The 14,347-nt window shown below is 38.2% G+C and overlaps 1 protein-coding gene across 11 annotated transcripts in view; it reads right to left on the bottom strand.

Annotated features, from left to right (window-relative positions):
• The window catches only part of DNAAF11 (dynein axonemal assembly factor 11), a 91,283-nt gene that overhangs the window by 28,454 nt on the left and 48,482 nt on the right, over window positions 1-14,347 (bottom strand). For 10 of the 11 annotated variants that reach the window (XM_078353162.1, XM_002759221.7, XM_017965589.4 and 7 more), the window contains 2 exons: window positions 11,032-11,101; window positions 9,921-10,016 (listed from right to left, as the gene is read on the bottom strand). In XM_078353162.1, the coding sequence (XP_078209288.1) occupies window positions 9,921-10,016; window positions 11,032-11,101 (166 nt within the window). Of the gene's footprint in view, window positions 1-2,720; window positions 3,279-9,920; window positions 10,017-11,031; window positions 11,102-14,347 lie in introns of those variants that run through there. The other variant, XM_017965587.4, reaches the window with a different exon arrangement.

Genomic DNA, 14,347 nt, shown 5'->3' with positions numbered 1-14,347 from the left:
CCTTAAATATCATCTCTGCTACATTCTCCCTGTATTCTCAATATAAGACTAGCTAAATTAAATGTATGTTAGACCTTCTCACTCTATTCCACATGTTCTTAGTGTCTGTGTTAGTATTTTCTTTCTCTATGCTTCATTCTGGATCATATCTTCTTACTTTCCAGTGTAGCAGCACTCTCTTCAGCTGTGTCTAATCTGCTGTTAAATATACTCATTAAATTTTAATTTATCATATTTCAGTGCTAAAAAATTTTTATTTAGCTCATTTTCAAGTATGTTAAACCACTTTTGTAGTTTCCGGTTCCTTATAGAACATTTCATGCTTGACTATTGCCTCGTAACATAATCAGCATCAACATCAATGTCACTACCATCCCATAACAGGGAGCAGCCATCAACCAAGGTTCCTCAGGAGCTGGTGTACAAATGTCCCAGTTCCATTACCCCTTACTTAGGGTTGTGCTGAAGTATGTGTTTAGCATTGTCTTCTTGAGTTTTCCCACTGGGGGAGCTGGTTCAACTGAGAACTATCTATTGGCTACCTTCCCTTCCAGCATTCCCATACTTCCCAAATAAACTACTCTACTCCAATCCCTATGAAAGTTTCTGCTTCTGAAAGACACCAAATTAAAACAGTGTTTTACAGTCTGTGTCTAATAATTTAATGCCTACAGCAACTGTGAGACCCTCAAGGCTATCCTCAAGGAAGAAGAGCAACAATCTGCCATAATCAAATTCCAAAGCACTGACTGGTTTTCTACTGAATCCTGGTCATGTCCCCACGTGCATCTAGTTTATCTTTAGGTATTCAATACTTAATTTGACACACACACACACACACACACTCAGAATTGAATTATTATACACACCAACTTGCAGAAGCCTGGGTATGAGAAAGAACCAGCAATGAAGCATCTGGCGGCAGAGTGAAACAGGTGTCAAAAGCCAAGTGAAAAAAGGTTTAAAAATGGAGGAAGTGCATAAGGGGTAAAAAGCCTACTGAAAAGTTAAATAAAAGGAGGACAAGGGATGATCACTAGATTTGGTAATCTGGAGGTTTTTGGAGACATCAAAGAGAGATGTTTTAGTGGAGGGGGTGGGGAGGTGATGATGACTAATTGGAGTTGGTTTGAGCGACTGAGAAAAGATTTGAAACAGCAAATAGAGATGCCTATTTAAAAGATTTCCAATAAAGTGGACCAGGGTATTAAATAGAGGGGAATGTTTTTATTTTTCTCTTTGATTTTTTAAGAGGGGAGACCTTTCAGAATGTTTTTTGATGTAAGATCCAGATAGGTGAAATTCAAAGAAAAAGTATAGAGAGCGGAGAACTACCAAAGGGGGGTGGGATGGGGAAGTCTTTTAAAGGCAAGTGGAAATAAGATCCAATACACATCTAGAGGCATTGCATACACCACAGACAGTTCATTCATAGAATTAGGAAGGAAGGAAGAAAGGAAGGAAGGAAGGCCAGGTTGAGCAAGGGAATATAAATGCAGGTAGGCTGGTAGCCATCATGTTGAAGTTTGTGGAAATTATCTTTTGAGGCTTCCACTTTTTTCAGGTGGAAGTTTCAGGAATGAGCTTCAGTTTTCATGAGTGAGCTGAGAAAGAGAAATAAAAGAGCAGAAGTATAGATGAAACAGGAAAATCTAGCAAGATGCCCAGGTAACACTACAGACCCACTTGACAATCAGAGAATAAAAGTGCATTTATGTTGCATATATCACAAGCATATTTGAACAGAGAAAGAATGCTGTGAACTCTGTGCAACTAATAAGGAGGAGGTTGGTTTGAGACTGTGTTTTTAAGAAGCATGGTCTGTATTACTGACCTGAATATGTGACCTTCACCTCTTGTGCTCAGTATAAACAGAATTAAGCAAGATAGTCACCAACTGGAATGATCAATATATTTTGCTGTTCAGTTCACATGGCAACTTTCTTAATCTCAGTTAATTATTCTGAAGGAACACCCAAAGGAAATCGTGTAGCATATTCTCGGAGTGTTCCTGTAACTTGTCATTTGAGAATTGAGATGGCAGTTTAATTTCATGACTTGATGCAAGTGAACAAGCCTCTCAGTGCATGCAAAATTCCAGTTACATCTTCGGTTGGACTGTGGTAAAATCACATGCCAGATATCCTCAGGATGATAATGAAAAGACTATGTACATAGAACATAGTCTGATTACACATTTTTTAAAAAAATTGGATGAAGGCCAATAATAAACTCTTATAAATGTGATGGGGAAATAACTCCACCCAAAATAGAAACTAAAATCATACATAAAATATCTATAAATAAACTTAGGACATGTGTAGCAACTATACAGAGAAAACTACCAAAAAAGAAAACCTTCTAAGTAACATGAAATAAGAGTAATAATGGAGAAACACATTATTGAATATCCAATTTTGATCATGTAAATACATCAATTCATTCCTATTACCGTCTATGAATTCAATGCAATCTCAATAATTATAAAATGTTAGCAGTAGCAATTGATATTATTTAATCATATGCATTACTAGCAATGAATAATATTAACAGTAAACATTGATGTAGTATGTATTATGTCCCAAGCACTGTCCTAGGTACTTACATTCATTTGCATAATCCTCAAAACAACCTTTGAAGGCCTGAATTACTACTGATATCATTTTATGAATAAAGAATCTGAGGCACAGAGAGATGAATAATTTGCCAAGGACACACAGTTGCTGAGTGAAGTATCAGAATTTAATTCAGGTTCTCTGGCTCCAGAGCCCATTCCCTTAATCACTTCTTCCCACTGCCTTTAAATTCATGGCAATAAACATTTCAATGGCCTTTTCAGAGGTGGAATTTGAGAAACTCATTTTAAAGTTAACCTGGAATAATACATATGGAAAAATAATCAGGAAATAGTTGGGAGGGAGAGTAGTTTAGGGGAAATGCATGTTCTATATATTAAAATATATTTTAACGGTACGTTTAAGGTATTTATATTTGTTTATACTCATTCAACAAAAATTTACTGAAGACCTACTCTTTGCCAGGCTCTGTTCTAGGTGCCATTGACAAGAACAAACAACACTCCCTGTTCTCATGAAGCTTAAATTCTTGTTGGGGGAAAAAGAAAAAGAAATAAACAATTAAATATTTAGACTGTACAGCAGGAACAGGAGATTTAGAACACAGAAGGAACAGGGCATCCAGAATGCTGAGATTGGGAGGAGGTGTTTTGTAAATATGGATATCAGGAAGGGCCTCGGTGATGACACTTGAGCAGCATCCTGAAAGAAATCAGAGAACAAGTGATGAGGACATCTGGGGGAAGGACGTTCCAGCAGAACGAACAGCAAGTGCAAGAGTCCTGAAGTAGAAAGACACTTGTCATGTCTGTGAAACAGCAAGGAAGCCAATGTGGCAGGAATGACTAGGACGGAAGTGGTAGAAGATGACGTCAGGGATAGATAATGGGGTTGAAGGGACAAGTTATCAGGGGACTCTGGCTTTAACTCTGAATAAAATGGGAAGAGTGACTTGGTCTGATTTGCATATATAGTCATGTGTCACATAATGACATTACAGTGACAATGGACCACATACACAATGGTGACAATGGACCACATACACAATGGTGACAATCGACCACATATACAATGGTGGTCCCATAATAGTATAAAGGATGTGAAAAATTCCTACTGCCTAGTGACAGTGGAATTATTTTAATGTGGAAGAACAATGAATTACTTGCATGTTTGTGATGATGCTGGTATAAACAAACCTACTGCACTGCCCGTCGTGTCAAAGTATGGCATACACAATTATGTGCAGCACATAATACTTGAGAGTGATGATAAACGACTACGTTACTGGTTTATACATTTAATTGTGCGATACTTCTTATCATTTTAGAGTGTGCTCCCTCTACTTATATATATGTTTTAAAAAAGGTGGTTCCTGAAGACCTTCCCATGGGACAAGATGTGGAGGCAGAACACAGTGACACTGATGATCCTCATCCCGTGTGGGCCTATGCGAATGTGTGTGTTTGACTCTTTAACAAAAATAAAAAAAAACAAATAAAATATTAAACAATTTTTGTTTTTTGAGACAGGGTCTTGCTCTGTCACCCAGGCTGGAGTGCAGTGGTGCAATCAATGCAGCCTTGATGTAGCCTCTAGATCTTTTAGGGTCAGTGTAGCCTCTACCTCCCAGGCTCAAGCCATTCTTCTGCCTCAGCCTCCAGAGTAGCTGGGACTACAGGCATGAGTCACAGTTTCTGGCTAATTTTTAAATTTTTTGTGGAAATTGAGTTTCACTATATTGTCCAGGCTGGTCTCAAGCTCCTGGGCTCCTGCTTCAACCTTCCAAAGTACTGGGATTACAGGCATGAGCCAAAAACTTTTTTGCATCTTGCCAAAAACTTTTAGAAATAGAAAAGCATATAGAATATGGGTATAAAGAATGAAAATATTTTTGTATAGCTATATAATGTGTTTGTGTTTTAAGCTAAGTGTTATTATTAGAGTCAATGTAGAAAGAAACTACAAAGCTTATGAAGCAAAAATGTTACAGTAAGCTAATTTATTGTTGAAGAAAGAAATCTTTTAAAAAACAAATTTAGTGTAGCCTAAGGGTACAGTGTTTATAAAGCCACAATAAGTATAGTCATCCTAGACCTTCCCATTCACTCACCACGCACTTGCTGACTCACCCAGAGCAACTTCCAGTCCTGCAGGCTCCCTTCCTGGTTAAGTGCTCTATGCAGGTGTACCATTTTTATCACTCCCCCATTGCTGGATGCTATCTTTATGAGATGGCAGGAGTACCTCTTCTCCTACCTTACTTGCCACTTCTAGCCTAGACAGTCACCCCTGTTAAATGGTAGAGGAAGTACAGTGACAGCTGGCTTTCTGGGAAATGTGATATCCACAAGGTAAGATATGAAGATGACAAATGGAGACAAGAGTCCTGGCTGTATGCTAGGGACTGTGATATTTGTGTATTATAGCAGTCTGTGGTATGCCACTGACTCAGCGGTGAGTGTTAGGAAGCACCGAGGATTGCAGAGCTAGCACAGAGTGAAACCTGGAACAAGGGGCTGAGCTGGGAACATCCACTGGCATGGCAGCAACACAAAATATAGCCATGAGCCACATGACAGGGAAAAGACAAACTAATGAAACTGGCCTATTTGTCAGTATCCACAGTGTACAGATCAAGCCTCATTTAGGAATAAGAAAAGAGAAAAATATTAATTTGACATCGTGAAAAAATGCTGAATAAAGTATCTAATATGAAATATAGAGACTTGTGGATTCAATGACAAATGTTGTGTCTCTAGAAAACGTATACAAAGATCACTGAATTAACATGATATAATCATCCATGCATAGGCAAAACTAGGTCAGCCCTTCACAGCATTCTTTACAAATGCTGACACAAAGAGGGAACTACCAAACATCAAATCTAATATTAAACATTGATTTAGAGTATCCAACTATTAAAAACTACTAAAGACTATTCTAGAAGTATTAAATAGCACTTAACATGTTGACGATGCTATGCTGTGAATGAATTGAAATTGTACGTAAGTGTCTATGTGATTCTTTTTTTTTTTAGGTAAAGTAATATATTTTTCTTTATCATTTAAAGCACTTTGAGTAAGGGGTTTCTGTTACTTGAAGCCAAAGGCATTCTAATTACACAAAGTTCTTTAAGTTGATAATTTTTATGTTATGTGTTTTATTTTTTAATTCCATAGGTTTTTGGGGGAACAGATGGTATTTGGTTACATGAGGAAGTTCTTTAGTGGTGATTTGTGAAATGTTGGTACACCCATCACCCAAGCAATATACACTGAACCTAATTTGTAATATTTTAGTCCTCATCCCCTTTCCACCCTCTCCCACTGAGTCCCCAGAGTCCACTGTATCCTTCTTATGGCTTTGCATCCTCATAGCTTAACTGCCACTTATGAGTGAGAATATACAATGTTTAGTTTTCCATTCCTGAGTTAATTCACTCAGAACAATAATCTCCAATCCCATCCATTTGCTGCAAATGCCATTAATTCAATTCATTCCTTTTCATGGTTGAGTAGTATTCCTATAGACACGTGTGTGTGTGTGTGTCTGTGTGTGTGTTTATGCAGTTTATACACTCATTGATTGATGGGCATTTGAGCTGGTTACACATTTTCGTAATTTTTAATTGTGCTGCTATAAATGTGTGTGCAGGTGTATTTTTGAATAATGACTTCTTTTTCTCTGGGTAGATATCCAGGAGTGGGGTTGCTGCATCAAATGGTAGTTCTACTTTTAGTTCTTTGAGCAATCTGCACACTGTTTTCCATAGTAGTTGTACACGTTTACATTCCCACCAGCAGTGCAGAAGTGTTCTTGTTCTTTTTCACAGCATCTGCACCAATGGCTTTTTTTTTTTTTTGATAATGGCCATTCTTGCAGGAATAAGGTGGTATCACACTGTGGTTTTAATTTGCATGTCCCTGATCATTAGTGATGTTGAGCACTTTTTCATATGTTTGTTGGCCATTTGTATATTTTCTTTTGAGAAGCGTCTATTCATGTCCTTAGCCCACTTTTTTATGGAATTGTTTCTTTCTTGCTAATTTGTTTGAGTTCTTTGTAGATTCTGGATATTAGCCCTTTGTCAGATGCACAGATTGTGAAGACTTTTTTAAAGAATAAATGTCATTGTGTATATTTATGGCATAAGATATGATGTTATGGGATATATATAGAGTAATAAAAAGGCTACTATACTGAAGTAAATTAAAATAACCATCATCTCTCCGAGTTACTCATTTTCTCTTTTTGTGGCAAGAGCAGGTAAACTTATTTAGTATGAATCCCAAATACAGTATAATTTTATTACCCATAATCCTCATCTTGTCCATTCCATCTCTGGACTTGTTCACCCACCATACCTGCTACTTTGTACCCTCCGATCTCCCTGTTTACTTCCTCAATCCATCCCCCTCATCCCTGCTAACCGCTGTTTTGTTCTCTCTGTATATTTGAATTTATTTTTAATATTCCATATATGAGAGACATCATGCAATATTTCTCCTTCTGTGTCTAGCTTAATTCACTTGGCGTAATGTCATCCAGATTCATTCATGTTGTGGCAAATGGCAAAATCTCATTCCCTTTATGGCTGAATGATATTTTATTGTATTAAATGGTGACACACACACACACACACATATCACAGTTTCTTTATCAATTTGTCTGATGATGGACAAAGGTTGATTCTTACAATATGTTTTATAACTCCAAGAATTCCCTTCAGTTATTATAATGCAAGTCAGAGTCACATAATTGCACAGTAAGCTCATAAATCTAAACTAATATAGAATTGCTCAGTGGATTAAACGTTGGTACTTAAAACGTTTCCATCAATAGTAATTAGAAAGATGTTAATTTTCATAAATATACATTTTTAATATTAAGTATAAGTGAAAGTAGACTTTTTTAAACTTTTGGTGGTTTTTAAGATCTGTTGCTGTTTGAGCTTCATAGTCCTTGCAAATAGCTACTCATGATGAAAAAGATGACCTATTTTGAGTAAGACATTATTCTCCAGAGTTTGTTTCTACTATCTACCTTTTTTTTTTTTTTTTTGAGACGGAGTTTCGCTCTTGTTACCCAGGCTGGAGTGCAATGGCGCGATCTCGGCTCACCGCAACCTCCGCCTCCTGGGTTCAGGCAATTCTCCTGCCTCAGCCTCCTGAGCAGCTGGGATTACAGGCACACACCACCGTGCCCAGCTAATTTTTTGTAATTTTAGTAGAGACGGGGTTTCACCATGTTGACCAAGATGGTCTCGATCTGTTGACCTCGTGATCCACCCGCCTCGGCCTCCCAAAGTGCTGGGATTACAGGCTTGAGCCACCGCGCCCGGCCTACTATCTACCTTTTAAAGGAATGGTGATAGGAGTTGATGAGCTTATACATCAATGTTACTTTAACATGGTAGTCGGACATCTTAAAAAATATATACCTCAAGAAAAATATTATTCATAATTTATTAATGAGGAAAATATAACTATTCCTAGTCATTATATATACAAATTATTTCATCTTCAACCAAGCACTTCTAAAATGCTTTTTCTTCAATAAGCCATTTATTATTATTTTCATGTGAAAAATTTAGACAGATAAAAAATAAAAAAGAAAAGGGAAATGGAATGCTGCAGCTGTTTAAGACTCATAAACAGTGCAGTAGAGTTTTTCTCATCAATTGCCTGGGACCTTGCAAAGGATATACAAATCATTTGTCTTGATTTCCCATTAGGAATTAGCAGTCTCTGTTTAATTTTTTGGCTTTTCAGCTTTCAGTTAGAAGTTTCATACATACAAAAAAAAAAAATAGGCTGCTAATCATAGTGTTATACAAACGTCTATATTGAAGTACTGAAGTAATTAATTTATCTCTTGGGTTTCCCTATAGAATATTCTGGTTACTATAGAAGTATTTCTTTAATTTGTTGCAGTCATCAAAGACAATACAATTCTTACAGCTGTGTTTGTTATTTTATTACTTGACAACAAATTGTATTTGCTATTTTATTGCCTCCGAGTACAAATACATACTTGATTACCTATAATGAATCTGCTGGAAATTGGCTACAGGAAAATGCAGGATTATTAAATTATTACAGAAATCTTTTTAGTTAATCAAGTTTATACTCTTCATAGCTGGCACTCCTCCATTCTCCTCTTTTTCCTCACCAGCAGAACCCAATTTTGACTGGTTTGTCTACTCTTCCCCTTTGAAATCTAGGTGTGTTGGGCAAAGGTGACCCTACCTCTAGCTTATGGAATGAGGTATGATTCATAGAAACCAATCAAAATACTCCTTGGTGTCTGTGGGGAACTGGTTCCAGGAGATCCCTTGAACGCCAAGATCTTAAAATGCTCAAGTCCCCAGTTAAAAATGACATAGTATTTGTCTATTACCCACACACATCTGTACACTTTAAATCATCTTGATTACTTACAATAACTGATACAATGTAAATGTAAGTAGTTATTACACTGTGTTGTCTTGGGAATCATGACGAGAAAAAAAGCCTGTACATGTTCAGTACAGACACTTTTTTTTTCCTGAATATTTCTGATTCATGGTCGGTTGAATCCATGGATGCTGAATCCAGGGAAGCCTGATGGTACTACCATCTTTTTGGCCAGAGATTGGTTTTAACGGTTCACGATTATGCTAATCAAGACTTGCTGGGTTCTTCAGTTAAACTGACCTAATTGGTCCAGAGGAACTTCTGTTTCATTGTGATGAGCGAGATTCTCTGTGTTTCCTTCTCTGATCCTCTGTCTTTTTATCTCATGTGAGGTAGGAACAAGAACAAATGCTGCCCAAGTCACTGCTAGTGCACATGTCATGGCAGAAAAGCAGTCTGGGGACAGAACTGAACTGACATATCAGAAAGATCCTGACCCTATGTGCCTGGCCTCCCTGACCCCCACCTTCTCCTATGTTGCTACAAGAAATGAACCATGTATTCATTATTTAAATGAACCATTTAAGACTGGCTTTATAACGCCAGTTTTATTTGGGGTTTCTTCAGCCTACAGCAGGAAAATCCCAACTCATTCATATGACCCGTAATGAGGAATCCATGTTCTTTCTACAGACAAATTAATATTTTTAAGTTTAATTTCCCCAAGTTCTTTCAGGAAAGGATAAATCACTTGAGGCCCAAAACATACCCCAGTCTGAGTTCTTTGTTCTCACATGCCTTTGTTCTCCTACCTCAGCTAGTGTGAGATTTCCTGGTTCTCCCAACTAAAATGTACTTTAATCAGAAGTAGTCATTAGTTCTGACAGGTCAAGATCCCTCAGGAATCATCATATCCAGACTTGAAATTGACCCCAGTGACATGACCTACCTTGGGCATGCAGATGACCAAATGACCTGTTGTCTGAGATCTTTTAGCAGAGCTGCTATCAGGTCTCACTTCTGCAGGAAGGACAAGCTGAAATGGCTGAAAATAAGTAGATAGTATCATTGAGAGCAAGGACGTTACATGAGAGGGTTACTACAAGAGGTATTTTCATTACAAATTCAAGGTACACCATTCAATTAAGAAACGTGCTTAAACTTAATAAAAATATATATGAGCTATGCTTGCTATGCACAAACTATTTTACCTATTTTAACAGATAGTCTAAGAACAGTTATCAGTCACAAACAGTGAAATATTCATGGGTTCATTTATGGCTAAAAAGTAATTTATAGAGAAAACATTGTCAAAATGTAAACATATTTCCATGTAAAAATCTTCAAGCTAATCTTCAAGCCCATATGAATGCTCTAAATTAGTAAAAAATGGTATTTTAGAAATAATAAAATTATAGTTGTTATGAATGAAATCATTGACACCTTAGAATGGGTGTACTATTTAATTTCATGCATAGGCTCCCACACATGTGATTATGTTATTAGCTTTGAAAAAGTATACCACAAAACCAGATTTAAAATATTAATGATATTCAACTACATAGGGTCAGTAGCCATTCCCACAATATACCACTCCCATGATATAAAACCATGTGCTAAAAAGTAGCACTCTATTTAGTTTCCCTTTTTCTATTTATTTATTTATTTATTTATTTTTGTGACAGAGTCTCACTCTAGTAGCCCAGGCTGGAGTGCAATGGGGCGATCTTGACTCACTGCAACCTCCACCTTCTAGGTTCAAGGATTCTCCTGCTTTAGTCTCCTGAGTAGCTGGGATTACAGGTATGAGCCACTATGTCTGGTAATTTTGTATTTTTAGTAGAGACGGGGTTTCACCATATTGGCCAGACTGGTCTTGAGCTCATGACCTCAGGTGATCCACCCGCCTCGGCCTCCCAAAGTGCTGGGATTATAGACATGAGCCATTGTGCCTGGCCCCTTTTTCTATTTCAATAATACTTAAAAAAAAAAATGGAGGCACCACAGCTTAGTTCAAAGCGTAGCCTTTGAAAGTGTCATAGTCTACAGGGTCCACCTACCTTTCCTTTGATCATCACTCGCACATAAGTTGGTTGCACATCAACATCAATTAAAGAGGTATCCATATATCTTCAAAATTAAAGACACAAAATCTTACAATTTAAAAAAATATCAAGTTTGAAGAAGTGCAAATACAAATTCACATTTATAGAACCATCTTAAATGAAGGATATTTAAAATATCTGTGCTAACTGGGTCTTTACAAATTAGCTTTAAATTAATCCCCAGACCAAAGGAAATTCAACATATCAGCAATTTCATTTTTAGAGCCACAAGTACACTTGGCATTGATTGCCCCAACCCAAAAATATCCGAGGCCTGAAACACCAGAGGTTTGCAAAAAACAGCTTGCCATGCTCTTTCATGAATATTTTATTTTAAGCCCCTAAGACTTGAATAGCCAGGAATGCTGATTCTACCCTGCTTGAGGCCTGCAACCACCAGCTCCTGCTTCCCTGGTGGCTCTGGATCCCCTGCAGCTGTTCTGCAGCTGCCCTGATACTATCTCTCCTGGAAAACTAGCTTGCTTCTCCCTGCAAAGGCACATCCTTCTGAATAAGCAAACCCTTCCATTTATGGCAGTGACCCCAAGATCAGTTGGCAATTATTCTCTTCCACTGATGAGCAAATAAAAGATTTAGATTTCACATCACTCATTAAAATCAGAAGCTTAGCCAAATAATTATGTTCATATATTTCAAAATACTAATTGTGAACATTAGAAAACACAGAACTCTTAAAAATCACAAATGTTAAGGCAGGTAAGCTAATACAGGGGTAACAGACATAGGTTTGAAGTCACACAGGCTTGTGGGGAACTGGCTCCTCCCCTTCCTGCTTTATTACCTGGGACCACATTCTTTAACCTCTCTAGGCCTCAGTTTCCTCTTCTGTAAAATGGGAATACTACTAGCAGCTAGCCCTAGGATTGCTAGGAAGGAACATGCATAGTACCCAATACATAGCTAGTGTTAAAAATGTATTATAATATGCCATTTAAAAACAATTTCCACAACTTCACATGTGATATGTACGCTTTGGTGAACAATATATTACTTTCCATGCTTGGACCTTAAAATATTTATCTGTCTTTATGTATAAGGCCTTTCTCTGCCAAAAATAATCTTCTGACAGGTTTCTGCAGAAAAAGCTACTTCCCATCCTCCCTTGTCATTGCTCATGTCGCCCCCTTTCCCTGACCACTCCCCACACAGCATTATTCCCATCCCTGAACACTGTCCCTTGCCTTGACAGCATCCTTCTTCCTTTGTAACTCATTAGATGCCTGTCGATTGTCTGTCCTCCTCCCCCACTGGGCTCTAAGTGATAGGAGATCATGACTGTATTTAGAATATGCCAGTTATAGTCTCCCCATGCCTGGCACATAGTAGGTATTCTATAGATTCTTGAATAAAGGCAGGAAGCAGATGTGAATGAATGAATTTAACTTTCAAGTATACACCCATGTGAGCATAAAGATAACCGGGAATTACAGCATAATTCATTTAGACAGATTCATGGAAATGAAAGAGTTTTACAACATAGACAGGAGAAATACTACCACCCCTTAAAATGCACATGCATGGGAATGAGGAATGTTTCATTTGAGGACTGAACAGGAAGCAGCCAACAGCTGAAAAAGAAAGGGGTATACATTCATTAAACTCCAGACACAGGGCCTAAAAATGGAAAGGACTTACAGTCATTAAACAGTGATTTGTCTGCAAAACACTAGAAATGGAAGCTTGGGAAGCTGGAGGAGCAGAGGATATGAAGCTAGTGAGAGAAGAGCTGGGAGCTTTGTAAGGGCAGATGACCTGGCAGCAAGCAGGCAGAAGAATTGACAGGAGGTGTGGAAAGGCACGCAGCTGATCAGACACAGCTCGGTGCAGAGAGGAAGGGACCGCACTAAGAGTAGCCCTGGTTCACAAGAGCCAAGGTGGAAACAACCCAAATGCCCACCAATTGGTGAACAGATAAACAAAATGTGGTATATCAATGCAACGGAATATTGTTTGACCATAAAACGGAAGGAAATTCTGACATATGTTACAACATGGATGAGGCTTGAAGACATTATGGTAAGTGAAAGAAGCCAGTTACAAAGGCCACGTGTTGTATGACTCCATTAATATGAAAAATACCAAGTAGGCAAATCTATAGAGATAGAAAACAGGTTAGTGGTTGTCATGAAGAGGGAGAATGGGCAGTGACTGCTTAAGGGCCATGGGGTTTCCTTTTGGGGTGATAAACATTTTCTGAAACTAGACAATGGTAATGGTTGTACAATATTGTGAATTTATTAAATACCACGGTGGTGTCCATTTTGAAATAGTTAAAATGATAGATTTTAAGTTTTGTATTTTATCACCATCAAATCAGCAAAGTTTGTTGAAGTCCTGAGGGTTGATGATCTGGCTCCTTCTATCCCTGTTTACTTTGACAAGACTCACTCTTGGAAAATTCACTCCCTCTTGGGTAATAATCCCTCCTACCTCCCAGGGTTACTGAGAGATTAAATAAACAGGGGCACATTGAAAGCCATTAAAAAGAGAAAGCCATTTATTATAATTTATGCATGTAAACAGTCATCCATTCATTCACACATGTAAATGTTATACTCCATCATCAGTATTCATTCATTCATTCAGTCATTCATTCTTGTATTTACTGGACACCTAACAGGTACCAGGTATCATTTTAGGTGTGGAGACATAGAGATGAAAGAACAAACAAAACAAGTTTCCTGCTCTAACTACAAATTTTAACATAAGTAAATTCACACTTTGTCAGCAGGAAACCAAAAAGCAGGAAGAGTGGAAGGAAGTGCTGGGCAGGGGTAGGTATTGCTTTATGTTAGATGGTGGGGCAGAGAAGCCCCTCTAATGAGGTTAGGTGACACTGAACAGAGGCCTGAAGGACACAAGGCAGCAAGTCACAAGGACACGGAGGACAATACAGGCAGAGGGAAGCACAGGCAAGCAGCCTCTGAGATTATACCAGGGGACACTGAGGTCATCAGAAGGAGGTATCAGCACAGTGAACCAGAGCCTAAAATCTTCAGGGAATGAGGCAGAGGGACCTGATGCCTTCAGGTGCTTCCACAAAAGGCACAGGAGGCGATACAGGCTGAGAGTTTAAGTGTCAAAATCATGGAGTTTTAGGGAGGACAGAGGGATAATACTTTGGGTATAGTAATGAAGGCAGGCAGATCTGTGCCACTCTGCCCACAGGTGAGAAAACAGGTAGGATGTGAGAGGGCCACAGGGAAGAAGGGTCCACTGGTGACAGAGGCTGCTAGGTGTTCCCCCCAGG

The sequence above is a fragment of the Callithrix jacchus genome, chromosome 16 (assembly GCF_049354715.1).
Source record: "Callithrix jacchus isolate 240 chromosome 16, calJac240_pri, whole genome shotgun sequence".
Classification (NCBI taxonomy): Eukaryota; Metazoa; Chordata; class Mammalia; order Primates; family Cebidae; genus Callithrix; species Callithrix jacchus.
Note: the sequence above shows the minus strand (reverse complement) of the source record. Positions and strands in the feature narration are given on the sequence as shown.